The sequence below is a fragment of the Cotesia glomerata genome, linkage group LG7 (assembly GCF_020080835.1).
Source record: "Cotesia glomerata isolate CgM1 linkage group LG7, MPM_Cglom_v2.3, whole genome shotgun sequence".
Classification (NCBI taxonomy): Eukaryota; Metazoa; Arthropoda; class Insecta; order Hymenoptera; family Braconidae; genus Cotesia; species Cotesia glomerata.
Genome location: NC_058164.1, coordinates 12,013,241 through 12,029,536, shown reverse-complemented (window position 1 = coordinate 12,029,536; position 16,296 = coordinate 12,013,241). Strand labels below are relative to the sequence as shown.

General features: G+C 31.7%; 2 protein-coding genes across 5 annotated transcripts in view; one reads left to right on the top strand and one right to left on the bottom strand.

Moving 5' to 3' along the window:
- LOC123269442 (hemicentin-2) overlaps positions 1 to 16,296 on the bottom strand; it is a 593,151-nt gene that overhangs the window by 75,783 nt on the left and 501,072 nt on the right. The window lies entirely within an intron of this gene.
- Positions 11,626 to 12,342, top strand: LOC123269444. Its single transcript, XM_044735151.1, has 2 exons — positions 11,626 to 12,112; positions 12,214 to 12,342. The coding sequence occupies exons 1-2, from the start codon at positions 11,661 to 11,663 to the stop codon at positions 12,215 to 12,217; spliced, it is 456 nt and encodes a 151-aa protein (XP_044591086.1). The 5' UTR covers positions 11,626 to 11,660; the 3' UTR covers positions 12,218 to 12,342.

The window sequence follows — 16,296 nt, the reverse complement described above, 5'->3', positions numbered from 1 at the left end:
AAATTGAGAAAGAGAGTGAAAAAGAGATTCTTGCGAAAGAAATTCAAACGAAGTTGGGTAGTCAATACAAAGTAAATATTAGCAATAGCAAAAATCCAAAAGTAAAAATTATAGGTCTCGAAGACAGTATTGTTAGCAGTGATGGTGACATCTTCATTAAAAATTTGATAAGACAAAACCAACTAAACATAGATAACTCACTTACCGATAATATTAAACTGTTAAAACTATTCAAAAACAGAAAAGGACATGGATCAGCAATACTTGAAGTTAATCCGGTTATACATGAAAAGATTTTAACAAATAATAGAATTAAAATTGGTTGGAAAAATTACAAGGTATTTGACTACGTAAATGTTATTAGATGTTTCAATTGCTGGGGCTTTAATCAAATAAGTGTAGAAAGAATACAGCTTGCCGAGTTTGTGCCGAAAACCATAAAGAAGACGAGTGTAAAAATTTAATGCAGAAATGTGTAAACTGTGACGAGTGGGCGAAGAAAAATAACTTAGTAGATTGGCAAATAAACCATGTTGCTACAAATATAAACTGTGAGTGTTACAAAAAAGTATTGTTCCATGAACAATCAAAAATAGCGGGTAAGAAACAATAGCTAAAAAATCCTGTGCAACCATTCATAGCAGTTTTAAACATATGTGGTTTAATTTATCATAAAGATCAATTAGATAACTGGTTGTTTCTTTCTAAGCCGGATATTATCTGTTTAACTGAAACTCATCTAACTAATACGGTACCTGATCATAAAATAAGTATTAATAACTACCAGCACGTAAGAACGGACTCCACTAACAACAGGACGGGCGGTGTAATTACTTACATTAAAAATAATATTACATCTAAAATTATCAACAACAGTAGTAATATAATTAATGGAGTGTGGTTACACACCATTAAAATTTGTAAAACTCAAATTTTGTTATGTATCAAATTAGTAGAAGAGGTACAAGACAGAAACAAATTGATATTAACCGGTGACTTTAATATTGACGTTAATAGTAAAAGCTATTATAGTAAAAAATTAATTAATGAATTAATGTGCATAGGGTTAGTTCAAAAAGTGACGTCCTTCACTAGATTAAATTTTAGGTCTAGTACGATTATTGACTTAGTTTTTTCTAACATCAGTATTGCGACTAAAGTTCTAGAAGAACTAAGAATTACAGACCATAGTATTTTACAAATAGACTATGCACGTGATAGTATAATATATGAGGAATCAAATAAATATTTGACAAGAAACTTTAAAAATTTTGATAAAGATTATTTTCAGTTAATATTAAAAAATAAATTCTAAATTTTAAATTTAGAGAATGACTGTGATAATGTTTGTGATGCTGAAAAGTATAATTTTATTGTAAATAAAATAACAGATAATATAATAGAGAGTGTGAATGAAGTAGCGCCAGTAACGCAAAAAAATTGTTAGTTAAACTGGAAATTAAAACCATGGATGAGTAAAACAATTTTAAATAAAATTAAAGAGCGAGATAGAGCTTACCGAAATGCGAAATTGTCAGGCATTATATAGAAAATACAAAGGATTACGTAACGTAGTAGTAAATGAGATTAGAAATAGTAAAAACAAATATTATGAAGAATGTATAGATAAGAATAAATCGAAGCCAGAAAAATTATGGAAAAGTTTAAAAGAGCTAATTGGAGATAAAAAGAAAACTGACACGGAAGTATTAAAAGAAATAGATTTTAAGGGAGAAATTTATAAGAATACAAATACATGTGCTAATAAAATAAATGAATTCTTTGTGAACAATGTACAAAAAATAATTGATGATATTAATAGTAGGCAGGGCGAAAAATGAGAGGAAGAGAATAACAGCAATGTATTCTGGAATAGTTTTGAAGAAGTTACTGTGACACAAGTCGATAAGATTATAAAAAATTTAGATTTTAAAAAAGGTTCAAAGACAGAAATTAATGCTTCAATTATAAAAATGGTGTGGGAAACGGAAAAAAACACATTACTCTATATATTAAATAATTCTTTAAAATTAGGGATAATGCCCGATAAATGGAAAATATCTACAGTGATACCAATCAAAAAAATTAAAGAGAGCTGTAAGGCGGAAGATCTGAGACCTATTAACACGTTACCCATTATAGAACAAATTCTTGAAAAATTAGTAAAAGACCAACTGGAAAAATTCATAGCTAAAAATAATATTTTGAACGAAGAGCAATCTGGTTTCCGGAAATCTCATTCGTGTGAAACAGCTTTACAGAATTGTTTTATTGAATGGCGCAATTTCTTAGACAAAGGTTGGTTGACTGGTTTACCATGTATAGATCTTACTAAAGCTTTTGAAACAATAAATAGGCAGAAACTAATTATTGCATAGAAGCATTAGGGATAACTGGTACGGTAAGAGAGTGGTTTATATCTTACTTATCAAACCGTAAGCAAAAAGTAAAATTTAGAAATTATTTGTCAGAAGAAATTAATATAGATAACGGTGTCCCTCAAGGGTCGAAACTAGGTCCATTATTATTTATTATTTATATAAACCGCGTTGTTAAAATCTTTAATGAATCTGGGATTATTTGTAGGTTATTCGCGGACGATATGATCTTGTACTATTCTTGTCGATATTGGGAGATCATTGAAAAGAAATTAAATAAAGCTCTAAAATTGTTAAATCTATGGTTAATTGACAAACAGTTAAAAATTAATATTAAAAAAACTATATTTATGATAATTCACGACCAAAGAATGAAAAATATAAGAGGTAAATGTAATATATGTCTGAATAGTAAAAAAATAGTAGAAGTACGAAAAACCAAATACTTAGGTATTGTAATAGATGATAATTTATCTTTAGATGAGAATGCAATATATACAATCAAGAAAGTGGCAACTAAAATAAATGTATTATCTAGAATAGGAAATACGGTAACACCTTACACTAAGACTCTGATTTACAAATCAATTGTAGCACCACATTTTGAGTATTGCAGTATACTAATGATAAATTATAGTCAAAAACAATTAGATGTATTACAAAGACTTCAAAATAGAGCGATGCGTCTGATTTTAAGAGTAAACAAATACACACGAATTAAATTGATGTTGGAAACGTTGGGGTAAATGTCGATCAGGCAAAGAATAAAATATAACACTATTGTTATGATTTTTAAAATGTTAAATAATCTAACACCTAATTATTTACAAAATAAAATATTAAGAGTAAGTGATAAACATAATTTTCAGACAAGAAATAGATCTAAATTACTAATAAATCATACAAGAACGCATACAGCCAAGAAATCGATTACATACCAGGGTTTTCAATGGTTCAATGACCTACCAGAACAAATCAAAAATGAGAAAACTCTAGATAGTTTTAAACGCGCTCTTAAAGAATATATCAAGTCGTGTGATATTGTTTAAGACTTTAATAATAGTGATTTTGTATCAATTATAAATCTGTTGGGAATATTATTCTGTAAATTATTTAAATTTTAATATTAAATGTACCAAAATGATTGTAAATGAAAATAGCAAGGATGCTAACATGAAATGAAATTATTATTATTATTATTATTATTGTTATTATTATTATTATTGTTATTATTATTATGGTTAATCATCATCATATTATTATCATCATCATCACCATCATCATCATCATCATCACCACCACCACCACCACCACCACCACCAGCTAAATAACTGTCTAATTAGTTGCATTAAATTTAGATATCAAGGGTTAAGTTACTATACAGGAACTGGTTGTTGGAAGGGCTTTGGGCTTTGAATGGTGATTACTGACAGAATTTAGGTGAGTAGCATCATTAGAAGTTCCATTTGCAATTGCATAGGTAGCATTCGAACTCTAGTCTAATGAACGCATATGTCAAGTACAACAAGGTCCTTGAATCAGCTAGGTAAATCGATGGATTGTAATCTTCATCAAGTGGATTAAAATCTTCAATAATATTACATAACTTATGAGTATGCGACTTTTGATTAATTACTAAATATAAGCTTACGCAAAGATACTTTCATGTGATTAATATTAGGGATATTTCACGAATTCGAATATCTTCGGTAAAACTCAGCTTCATTTCAGATTTTCATGCATCCATTATTTACGCCCCTTGAGTTTCTCGATCTCCGTGGTAAAAACTCTTTCTCGACTTTTAATTAATTGCCACAAATTAATTCAGTATAACTCAAGCGCTAGATATACATAAAAAAAACTTAATGTATTCTATATAATTTTTTTTTTATCTCTATCTTAATTTTTTCTACATTTAGTTATTTTCCCTTATTTTCGTTAGTTTATAACGAATCTGATTCTCTTGAAAAAATATTGATTCGAGAATATTGCATTTTCTGATGATAGAGTAAGAAAAAACACTGTCAAAAAAAAAACGATAATACCAAAATGTTCGAGACACTGTTAGTTTTTATTTTATTTTTATATTACCTGAAAGCTTGAATCCCACGAGACCACTCGTAAGTCCTCATTCTTTGTGGGATAAGTAAAACTTGAGTTGCTTACTAATATTCGAGATGGAGAAGTATATATATAAATTTTAAAATGTTAAAACTAGAATTTAAAACATCTACATCCTATGACCTTGTTATTTTATAGATGAGTTTGTTTTTACATTGCTTTTACGATATTTTTCAGTGGAAACTTAAAAATTTTTTTTTTCGTCCTTGGAATTTGAAAACGTTTTCTTTTCTTTAAAGGGGTATATATGTCGTAGTCTTTTCGCAAAATCCATCATTTCATGAAATACTTAGGAACTTTCAGAAGCGTCGGCGTTTAGTGAAAAATATTTAAATTGCATTATCAGCCTAGGTATTTCATGAAATGATCACTTTGTGCCGACATCTCGTGTTTAAAGCCAAGATACATAATCAGATGCATAGAACAGTTGGGCTTTTCATGTAATACCTATTATACATCTTGGCACGTTGAATAAAGAAAAAAAAATTAATAACATTAAAAAAAAGGAAGGACTAAAAGCAAATACAGATTAATTTGTCAAAAAATATAACGAATATTTTGGAAAACAACCTAACAAATGACCGAATACTTCAGTTTACTAAAAAAAGATAAATATTATACGGTCGTTTGTTAGGTTGTTTTTCATAACATTCGTTATATTTTTCTACAAATAAATCTTTATTCGCTTTTATTCCTTCCATTTTTTAATATTATTAATTTTTAACTTCCCGCTAAGAAAATTGAAAATTTTCAAAAATCGGAAAGTTATTGGTTTTATCCATAATATTTACCTTTTTTTAAGTAAACTGAAGTATACGGTCGTTTGTTATCTTGTTTTCCATAATATTCGTTATATTTTTTTACAAATTAATCTGTAGTTGCTTTTATTACTTCCTTTTTTGAAGTGAAACTTCTTTAGAATCGTTGTGATTTCAAACCGGATGCAACGAAAAAACGACAGGTAAGAGACACAAATACAAAAATGTGTAGGATGAAGCCAGGGGAAAGAATGAGACAGAAATATACATACAATTTGTATATTATCGGTCTCTCCTCTTTGTGCCATACTTCGTAGCGTCCCCACTCCCGTCTTCTAAGCATAGTCGCCTGTAATTTGTGAGCCAGAGCGAGAGAGCAGATGTCAGTGTGTATGTATATTGCACACTGTTTAATACGTGCTTGTATTTGAGCATTTAACGTGTGTAGTGCATGTGAAAACTACGTGAGCTTACTGTACACTGTATGCGGCTGCGTATTACAGCGTTTTAGTAAGATAGCGTGGTGTGTTATTATTTAACTGTTTGTGAGTATTTTTATATCTTGTACTAAATAATAAATTTTATAAAATGCCGAAAACTAATGCCGAAATGTGTCGTCAATATCGACGCAAAAAAATGAAATTAAAATGAAAAAATTATGATAAAATTCCGATGATTTTAAGTGGGGATTTTAACATAAATTTTGCATCAGATACAGCGCTTCCTTTGATTGAGTTTCTCGATACAACATTTTATTTAAAAATGTGTAACAATCGCACTCAATCAACTACAAGATCAAAAACGGTAATAGATGCAGTGTTCCAAAGATATATCAACCAAATTGAAACTAAAATATTTGTATCGTATTTTAGTTATCATAAGCCTCTTGTATCATTTGTTGAAACTGAAAATATGGAACTTGAGTAATAGATTATGTAACATATGTTAAATAAAATATAAAATATCTTTTAAAATTAATCAAAATACTTTCATTTTTGAACAATTAAACTTTGTAATTATCCTACCCTTGTTATAAATATTCATCTCATTCTTTTGTCGATTCACTGAAGTTTCACTTCTATCGTGTGTGAATCGCACACACACCTTTTTTTTTAATGTTATTAATTTTTATTTCTTTATTCAACGTGCCAAGATGTATAATATTACATGTAAAGCCCAACTGTTCTATGCGTCTGATTATAATCACAAACTATAATAATCAAATTATAATCGTATAATTATGATTAAGTATAATTATAAGTAATAATTATAATTAAGTATAATTATAATAATAAATAAGTATAATTATAATTAATTAATTATGTATCTTGGCTTTAAACACGAGATGCTGGCACAAAGTGGTCATTTCATGAAATACCTAGGCTGATAATGCAATTTAAATATTTTTCACTAAACACCGACGCTTCTGGAAGTGCCTAGGTATTTCATGAAATGACGGATTTTGCGAAAAGACTACGATATATACATATCTATACTGATTCAAAAATTGACTTGATTTAAAAGAAAAAGTTTTTGAATCAAGTACAATTTACTTCAAAAACTTCGGCTTGATTAAGGCAAAAAATTCTTCAAAGTTATTTTTTCTCAAATTAGATCAATTTTTTTATTAGTTAATTAACATGAAACATTTATTTATTATTAATTTTTATAAAAATTTTTGTAAGACATTCATAACTTCAGTTTTTTTGCAATTTAATTTTGAATATAAGATCATAAATAAAGGCGCTTATGTAAGAAAGTAAAAATTATAGTATTCTCTTAGTAGCAATTTGGTTCAAGTTTTGGACAAACTGGCTCAAGAATCGTGATGAAGTATCTATATACAAATTTCTTGGACCAGAAACAGCAGATCATTCTTCAAGAATTGTCGAAAAATTACTCCAGATATTTGACCAGGATTCTTGGGCAAGACTGAGGCCAGAATTCGTCCAGAAAATGGCCAGAAATCACGGGGCTCCTCACCACCACTTTTTGAAACTCATTTGCGAAGGCAAGAGTTCTCATTCTTATTTCAGTACAATAAGAATGCGCACTGTTAGTCTTTTTCGTTTCTCGCGCAAATCTGAGTCAAACTTCTTTACCAACAACCTAGACAAATTCTAGCTACAGACTTGTCACTAAACTTGACCAAGTATTGCTCCAGATTATGTTTTAAAATCTTGTCCAAGTCTGTCGCCAGTCTGGACAAATAATCTTGGTTAACTATCTGGTTCGAGAATTGTCTGATTCTGTTTCCAGGGCATGGTCAACTATCTGACCAAAGAATCTTGTCCAATACCAATGTAACTAGTCTGTAGTTCTGTAGGTCTGTCCAAAAGATCTTGATATCTTGATGTATAGGGAAATGATTTTTATAATTGTATGAATCATTCAAGATTCTAAAAATGTAAGCCTTGGAGTACTTTTAAACAATTTATCAATTGTGATCGATCTTGCGATAGACGTATCAATTCTTTTTAAGAGTGTAATAGTAAAAATATAGGCAGAAAGAGGCCGAAAAATTTCGATCGTAGAGTATTCTTCAATGCTTCACTTTATGACTCGTACAATAAATACACGGAGAGAATTTTATGTTAATGGTGACCATCCCTATATTGTAGCTTTTACTATCCAGTATAGTTACTAACTTTTCCAAAGTTAAAATGATAAATACAACCATCTGGCGATTTTAATTAGCACAATCATTATATGTTTATTTCTACAATTATGATTATACGGTTTATTATCTAGATGGTTACTTTTATCATCGGAGATAGTTAAAATCATCATGATTGCAATCATATAAAAACTACACAGGAAGTATAAAAAACTAAACTTTTTCGATTTTACAGTCCAAATATAATAACATTCTAATGTTTGACATAAGAGTGAGTACTGAAAAAAGTACATCTATATTATTAAGAGAATAAGATAAATTTTGTCTCCAGAATAGTCATACGATAAAATCGGTTTTTTTTTTTAGTGAAATTTAGTGTCATTGCAAATGTCTTGACTTGAATTTGTGTCTTTTTAAGGTTTCATATCATTTTCACCGATAGTTAATTTATTATGATAAGTATTTTGACTGCATTTGAAAATGCTCTATCTCTAGATACATAATTAAGAAATGACCTTGTATCTTGTGAACTATTGACATTTTTAAAGATATGAGCTCACCCTGGCATTACACTCATCGAGACCTTTCATTTGAGTACCCACATCAATTTTTCATATATTTATACATATTATATATATATATATATATATATATATATATATATCAAAATGCATGTAGGTACTCAAATGAAAGCTCTTGAGGGGACGTCCATTAATTACGTGAGGTGTTCTAGGGGGTGAGTGGATCAAGCTAAATTTTATCAAATCTCACTTAGGGGGGAGGGGGGATCTTAAAAAATATCACGTAATTTTTTCTCCAGCAGAAAACAGTGTAAAATTGCGTGAAAAAGTATTTCTGTAATAAAATATGGCAAAATTTGACACAATAGTGTTTGTCGTATTCGTCTGAACCCTGCAGAGCTGCAAAGTAGCGCTCGATTGTTTAATTTGATTATTGATCGATAGGATTCACTAATTTTTTAGGTAGATTTCTTTAGAAATCTATCGGTGGTAGCCGGTCTCATGTCGTAATTTTAATAAAATTTTGTCATAATATATTTAATTATCTTCGATTTAAGCTATTGTTCGTCGACTTTTAATACTTTTTTCAATTTATTTCGTAGTTGAGAAAATTCAAAAAAAATCAAGAATAAATTAAATTTTAGCTTTTATCATCAAATGACTTTTATCTGTAAAAAATCCTATTTTTTAGGTAGATTTCTTTGAATATCTATTTGTTATAGTCAGTCTCATGTCGTTATTTGCAAAAATATAATAAAAAATAAATTTTAGGACATTACGGCTTTTTAATAACGTGTTTTTTTCAATATTCAAACAAGAAATCTACCTATCCATGTCGGGTATAGCCGAATGGCGCTTTTTTTCTCAATAATCCAACACAGCCAAATAATCTTACAGCCAAAACATAAATTTTGAAGAATCTCGCGTGAGATTAGGGTTGGGGGAGGGAGTTGGGGAAATTCTTACGCAATCTCATCAAGGGGGGAGGGGGGTCAAAAAATTATCAAAAATGCCTCACGTAATTTATGGACGCCCCCTGATGAGTGTAACATCGGGATGAGCTTATATCTTTAAGAAGCTCGATAGTTAAGAGAGTACAGTGCAATTTAACAAAAATAATTTAATGAAGCAAAATTTTTGTTTATTTGTAGTTCATAAGTCACGGTAGTCACATAGTGACTGCAAGGTTGCTAATATCTTAATATATATAAATCTCGTGTCACAATGTTTGTCCTCAATGGACTCCTAAACCACTTAACCGATTATAATAAAATTTGCACACCATGTGCAGTTCGATCCAACTTAAAAGATAGGATAGTTTAAATCTCAAATTATAGTCGCAATTTTAATTTACTGCTAATTATTTGTCTGTTATTATTTGACAGTCACAATTATCTGTTAACTCCAAATGATTCTAACAGATGTCGATACCTTTCGACTGGGTTGAGTAAGTAACCAATAGATGGCGCTGCTATGGTAAATCTACGAACGTGTCATATAAGCTACATTTTAACAGCATGATTACCACGAGTTGTTGACGCTATAAAATTAATTAAATTTATTTTGTAGTGAACGAAATACCGTATAATTCAATTATTTCCATTTTTTAAATTTTTGGTGTTAGCATAGCCGGCCACGTGTTACTTAGACTGAAGTATAAATTGCATTCATATTATAATGAAGATAATACAGTAAAATTAATCCTGTTTTTTACTTATTTGTGCTTCATTGATCAAAACTTTATAATTTAATTTGAATATATGTATGTAAGTATTATCACATAATTATAAAATTTAATTAAAATGTCAATGCAAAAATGATACACAATTTCCTACACTTTTTCAATAGTTGTACAAATATTTTTTTTTATTGTTTTTATTTAACCTCTATTAAAAAATATTTAGCACTTATTATTTCAATGTGCTATGATAACAAGTTTTTCAGATTTTTTCTTATATTTAAACGATTAAATTAGTATTTCAATTCTTATTGAAATTATTATTTAAACTCTATAATTTAAATATGTACATGTCAGTATTATCACATAATTATAAAAGTTAATTAGAATGATTTTCAATTTTTTTTTCTCATATTTAAACGATTAATTTATTATTTTCAGTCAAATGCCACGGAAAAAATCTAACCTCAACAACGCGAGCACCAGAGAGGCACGACGCAAACGTATAAAAAGAGCCCATCAGTTGGCAGAACAAATTGAATCAAGAAATCCAGCTCAAAGAATCAGGACAGCAGAAGGTCATGCACAAGAATCTCAAGAACAGTGTAACGAACGTCTTCAAGAGAATATCATAAGAACAAGAGCAGCAGGAGAACGAGACATAGCCACAGTAGGAGCACAGGAACAATAATTTCAATTTATACATGTAAGTAATATCACATAGTTTTATAAAAGTTAATTAATATATCAATGAGAAAATGGCACAAAGCTCCCCACACTTTTTCAATAATTGTACAAAAATTTTTATATTATTTTTATTTAACCTCCATTGAAAATTATTTTGCACTTATTATTTCAATGTGCTATGATAACATGTTTTTCAGTTCCTCTTTCTAATATTTAAACGATTAAATTATTATTTTCAGTCAAATGCCACCGAAAAAATCTAACCTCAACAACGCGAGCAGCAAAGGGTCACGACGCAAACGTGTTGAAAGAGCTCAGCAATTACCAGAACAAATCGAAACAAGAAATGCAGCTCAAAGAATCAGGACTGCAGAAAGTCGTGCACAAGAATCTCAAGAACAGCGTGACGAACGTCTGCAACAGAATATTACGAGAACAAGAGCGGCACGAGATCGAAACATAGCTACAGTACGAGTACTAGATCGACAAAGGCAACGGATCAGCCGCTCATTAACACGTGCATCATTCGTTCGGCTTGTCTTTGAATATGCACCAGATATTAACTACTCAGCGCATTCAAAAATTGCTATCGGTGGAATGGATACAGTATGTCAATATTGTCAGGCATTGAAATTTCGGAATGAAGCAGCCGGCATGTGCTGCGCATCAGGAAAAGTTGTGCTGTCACCTCTACCCGCTCCGCCGGAGCCTTTATTATCCCTTCTTACTGGCAATTCAGATGATTCCAAATTATTTTTGCGTAAGATACGCAAATTTAATTCTTGCTTCCAAATGACATCATTTGGGGCAACTAAAATTTGCGATCGTGCATCCGATGGACGTAATTTTGAAACTACTTTCAAAATTCAAGGCCAGGTGTACCATAAAATCGGATCACTGATGCCAATGCCTGATAACAATCCGAAATTTCTTCAAATTTATTTTATGGGCGATTGTGAAGAGCGCGTGACGACTCGGTGCCTGTATAATTTTATTGAACAAGCAGAGGAAAGAGCAATTGTGATATTATTGGAAAATTTTTTAGAAGATCACAATCAACTAATTCAATTGATCAAAAGAGTTTCGCCACGACTGCAAAATGACAATTATCAAATCGTCATAAAAGCCGACAAAGTACCATTAGGTGAACATGCTGGTAGATTCAACGCTCCAACTGTTGATGAGGTTGCTGTTATCATGGTTGGTGATCCAGTTGACAAAAGATCTATAAAAATTACACGGCGAGACAACACTGTCAGTACGATTTCGGATCTACACCGTTCATATGACGCACTACAATATCCATTGATATTTTGGCAAGGACAAGATGAATATCACCTTAATATCAAACAGTATGATCCAAATACCGGTAAATTTGACAATTATCTATTTACTTTCTTACTGTACGTATAGATTTTAATTTCGTATTGCATTTTATTTTTTATTTTTTTAGGTGATTACAGAAATAATAAAGTTAGCTCAATGAACTACTACGCACACCGAATAATGGTTAGACAACATCAAGACAATTATATCCTTCGATATCGTCAGCTGTTCCATCAATACATTGTTGATATGTATGCTAAGGTCAAAAGCGAACGCTTGCGATTCCTTCGATTCAACCAGGCAAAACTACGATCGGAAGAATATATTCACTTACGAGATGCTGTTGCTGGAAACATCGATGGAAATTTAAATCCCAATGACATCGGTAATGCTTTCATTTTACCTTCAAGCTACATCGGCAGTCCACGGAACATGCAGGAATACATACAAGATGCGATGACTTACGTACGTCATTACGGCCGACCGGATTTATTTATTACATTCACATGTAATCCGAATTGGGAAGAGATACAAACTTTACTATTGCCAGGATAACAAGCCATTCATCGTCATGATTTAATTGCACGTGTGTTTAAACAAAAATTGAAATCCTTAATTGATTTTATTGTTAAATATTCAATTTTTGGTATCACACGTTGTTGGCTGTATACGATAGAGTGGCAAAAGCGAGGTTTGCCTCATGCCCACATTTTGGTTTGGCTTAAAGATAGAATCCGTCCTGAAGAAATCGATCAAATAATTTCAGCCGAAATTCCAGACCCATTAATTGATCAAGAATTATTTGATATTGTCACCAAACACATGATCCATGGGCCATGCGGTGCTTTCAACATGACGTCACCGTGCATGGAAAATGGAAAATGTAAAAAAAACTTCCCAAAGCCGCATACGAATGACACGATCACGGATATTGATGGTTATCCAATGTATCGCCGCAGAAGTACTGAGAATGGTGGCCACACATTTACAATGCGACTGCCAAACTTTCCAAATCAAGTTGGGTTTGATAATCAGTGGGTGGTACCATACTCACCACTACTTTCAAAAACTTACAAAGCTCATATCAATGTTGAGCTTTGCAGTTCTGTTAAATCAATTAAGTATATTTGTAAATATGTAAACAAAGGCAGTGATTTGGCCATATTTGAAGTACAAAACATAAATAAAAATGACGAAATAGCACGATACCAAATGGGCAGATACATTAGCAGCAATGAAGCTATTTGGCATATTCTCAGCTTTCCCATCCACGAAAGAGATCCTGCTGTCCAACATCTGGCAATACATCTTGAAAACGGTCAACGTGTATACTTCACTGAAGAAAATGTTCTCCAAAGAGCGTTCGAAGCTCCGAAAACGACTCTAACTGAATTTTTTACATTGTGTCAAAAACCTGATGTTTTTGGCCAATTCGCGAAGACATTGGTGTATGGTGATGTTCCACGTTATTTCACATGGAACAAATCCAGTAAAAAATGGGAGCCACGGAAACAAGGAAAACCACATCCTTCCATTACAGGCATATTCAAAGCTAAGACATTGGGGAGACTTTACACGGTACATCCAAAGCAACGTGAGTGCTTCTATTTACGTTTGTTATTGGTGAATGTTCCCGGACCAACGTCTTTTGAATTTTTACGAACAGCTAATGGTCGAGTATTCAATACATACCAGGATGCATGTCGTGAACTGCAATTGCTAGAAGACGATAACCATTGGGACTTAACGCTTGCTGATGCTGCGTTGACATCAACACCGAATAACATTCGTCAGTTATTTGCAATTATTTTGACGACATGTTATCCCTCGCAAGCACAAACTTTGTGGCAAAAATATAAAAATTGTATGACAGAAGACATCTTGCACCGAATTAGACAACCAAATCAATGCCAAAACATAGATTATACACCAGAGATGTACAATGAAGCATTGGTCTTGATCGAGGATTTATGTGTTCTTATTTCAAATTTACCACTTAATCATTATGGTATGCCATCACCTAATCGTCCACCCACCGACTTAGTCAATACCGATTTACAACGAGAAAATCAATATGACCATGGAAGTTTAGCAACAATTATCATGAACAGTGAACCATTACTGACAGCAGAACAAAAAATTATTTATGATCGGATTATGCTGGCTGTTGCTGCTGAACAAGGCGGTTTTTTTTTCTTGGATGCACCCGGTGGAACCGGTAAGACATTTTTAATATCGTTGATTCTTGCCAAAATACGGTCGCAACAAAAAATCGCATTAGCAGTAGCATCGTCAGGCATTGCGGCTACTTTACTGGATGGTGGGCGAACAGCACATTCAACATTCAAGCTGCCATTGGACGTTCATAATAAACCAGATGCAATGTGTAACATCAAAAAGAATAGTGGAATAGCTGCAGTGTTGCGGAAGAGTTCTATAATAATTTGGGATGAGTGCACAATGGCACACAAATATTCACTTGAAGCATTAAACAGAACTATGCAAGATTTAAAAAGCAATAATAAACTTTTCGGTGGTGCTATCTTACTTTTGTCTGGTGACTTCCGGCAGACCTTACCGGTTATACCTCGCTCTACTTTCGCGGATGAGATTAATGCATGTTTGAAACAATCATTCTTATGGCGAAGTGTTGAAACACTTCGATTGACCATAAATATGCGAGTGCAATTGCAAAATGATCCATCAGCACAAATATTTTCCGAACAACTACTAGATATTGGGAACGGTAAAATAGAACTGCAACCAAATACGCAATGCATTAAACTACCAGACAATTTTTGCACTGTTGTTCAGGATAAAAATGAATTGATTCAGAGTATTTTCCCGGATATACAGAATAATTATTTGAATCATGAATGGCTTAGTCAACGGGCGATTTTGGCAGCCAAAAACGTTGATGTTGACGAAATTAACTTCCAGATACAACAGTTGTTACCAGGCGATCTGATGTCTTTTAAATCAATCGATACTGTTGTTGATGAAAATGAAAGTGTAAATTTTCCGATTGAATTTTTAAATTCATTAGATATCCCTGGAATACCACCACATAATCTTCGATTAAAGATTGGTTCCCCTATTATTCTCCTCCGTAATTTGAATCCACCTCAATTATGTAACGGTATGCATTTGGTCATCAAAAAGATCACCGGAAACATTCTTGAAGCAACCATTTTGGCTGGGAAGTTTAAAGGAAAAGTGGTCCTGCTGCCACGTATTCCGATGATACCATCAGATTCTACCATACCCTTCAAAAGGCTACAGTTTCCAATTTGTTTAGCTTTCGCCATGTCTATAAATAAATCTCAAGGTCAAACAATGTCCATTTGTGGTTTAGATTTGGAAAATCCATGTTTTTCTCATGGGCAACTATATGTTGCGTGTTCACGTGTTGGGAAACCGTCGAATCTATTTGTGTTAGCTAAAGACAGGTTAACCAAAAACATTGTGCACCGATTGGTGTTAAATTAAATTGAAATTGAAAGTATTTATAATTCAAAAAAATAGATATTAATGTTTAAAAGTATAAGACTGTCTGCCTTGCCTACCTCATTCATGAGTTTAAGCGTCACATGTTATTTACTGTATTATACTGTAATATACTTATATTTGTTATAAAATTAAATGGAAATAATAAATCTGATAAATTTTTATTTTGTACCTATTGATTTCTGCTTAATATCAAGTGTAAGAACATTTTAATTAATTGTGTTCAACGTACTTCCCCTTCAAATCTCAATCCAGTGAATTTGTATACCAACATCAACATTTTCGTCTTTGTTCGTAAATAATTTCATTGTACTAAAGGGTTATAGTAGTAGAAAGTCAAATAAGGAGATCACCATATTTTTTTACAAATACCATCTGTGTGAAAAAGCATAGTGGACTCCGTGACTGATGTTCTCTTATTGTTCCTCTTAGATTGTTTACTATAATGTAATATAACAAAAACTTTAGCCACAGCAACGCGTGGCCGGGTCAGCTAGTATATATATATATATACATATATGGGTCATTCCATGTCAAATCGACCAATAGTTGGAATCGACCTCTTTCGATTTGGATGAATTTTGGTCAGAAGTTTTCTATTATCATAAAACGAAGTTCTGCCAAAGGAAAAAAAATAAAAAAATTTTTTTCGAAAAATACGCAAATTCAAAATTTCGCGATTTTTTCAGTTTTTCAATTTTGT

Bases quoted from the DNA above. Each gene is read 5' to 3' on its own strand.
- LOC123269444 (XM_044735151.1), top strand. From the start codon at position 11,661: ATGCCAATGCCTGATAACAATCCGAAATTTCTTCAAATTTATTTTATG.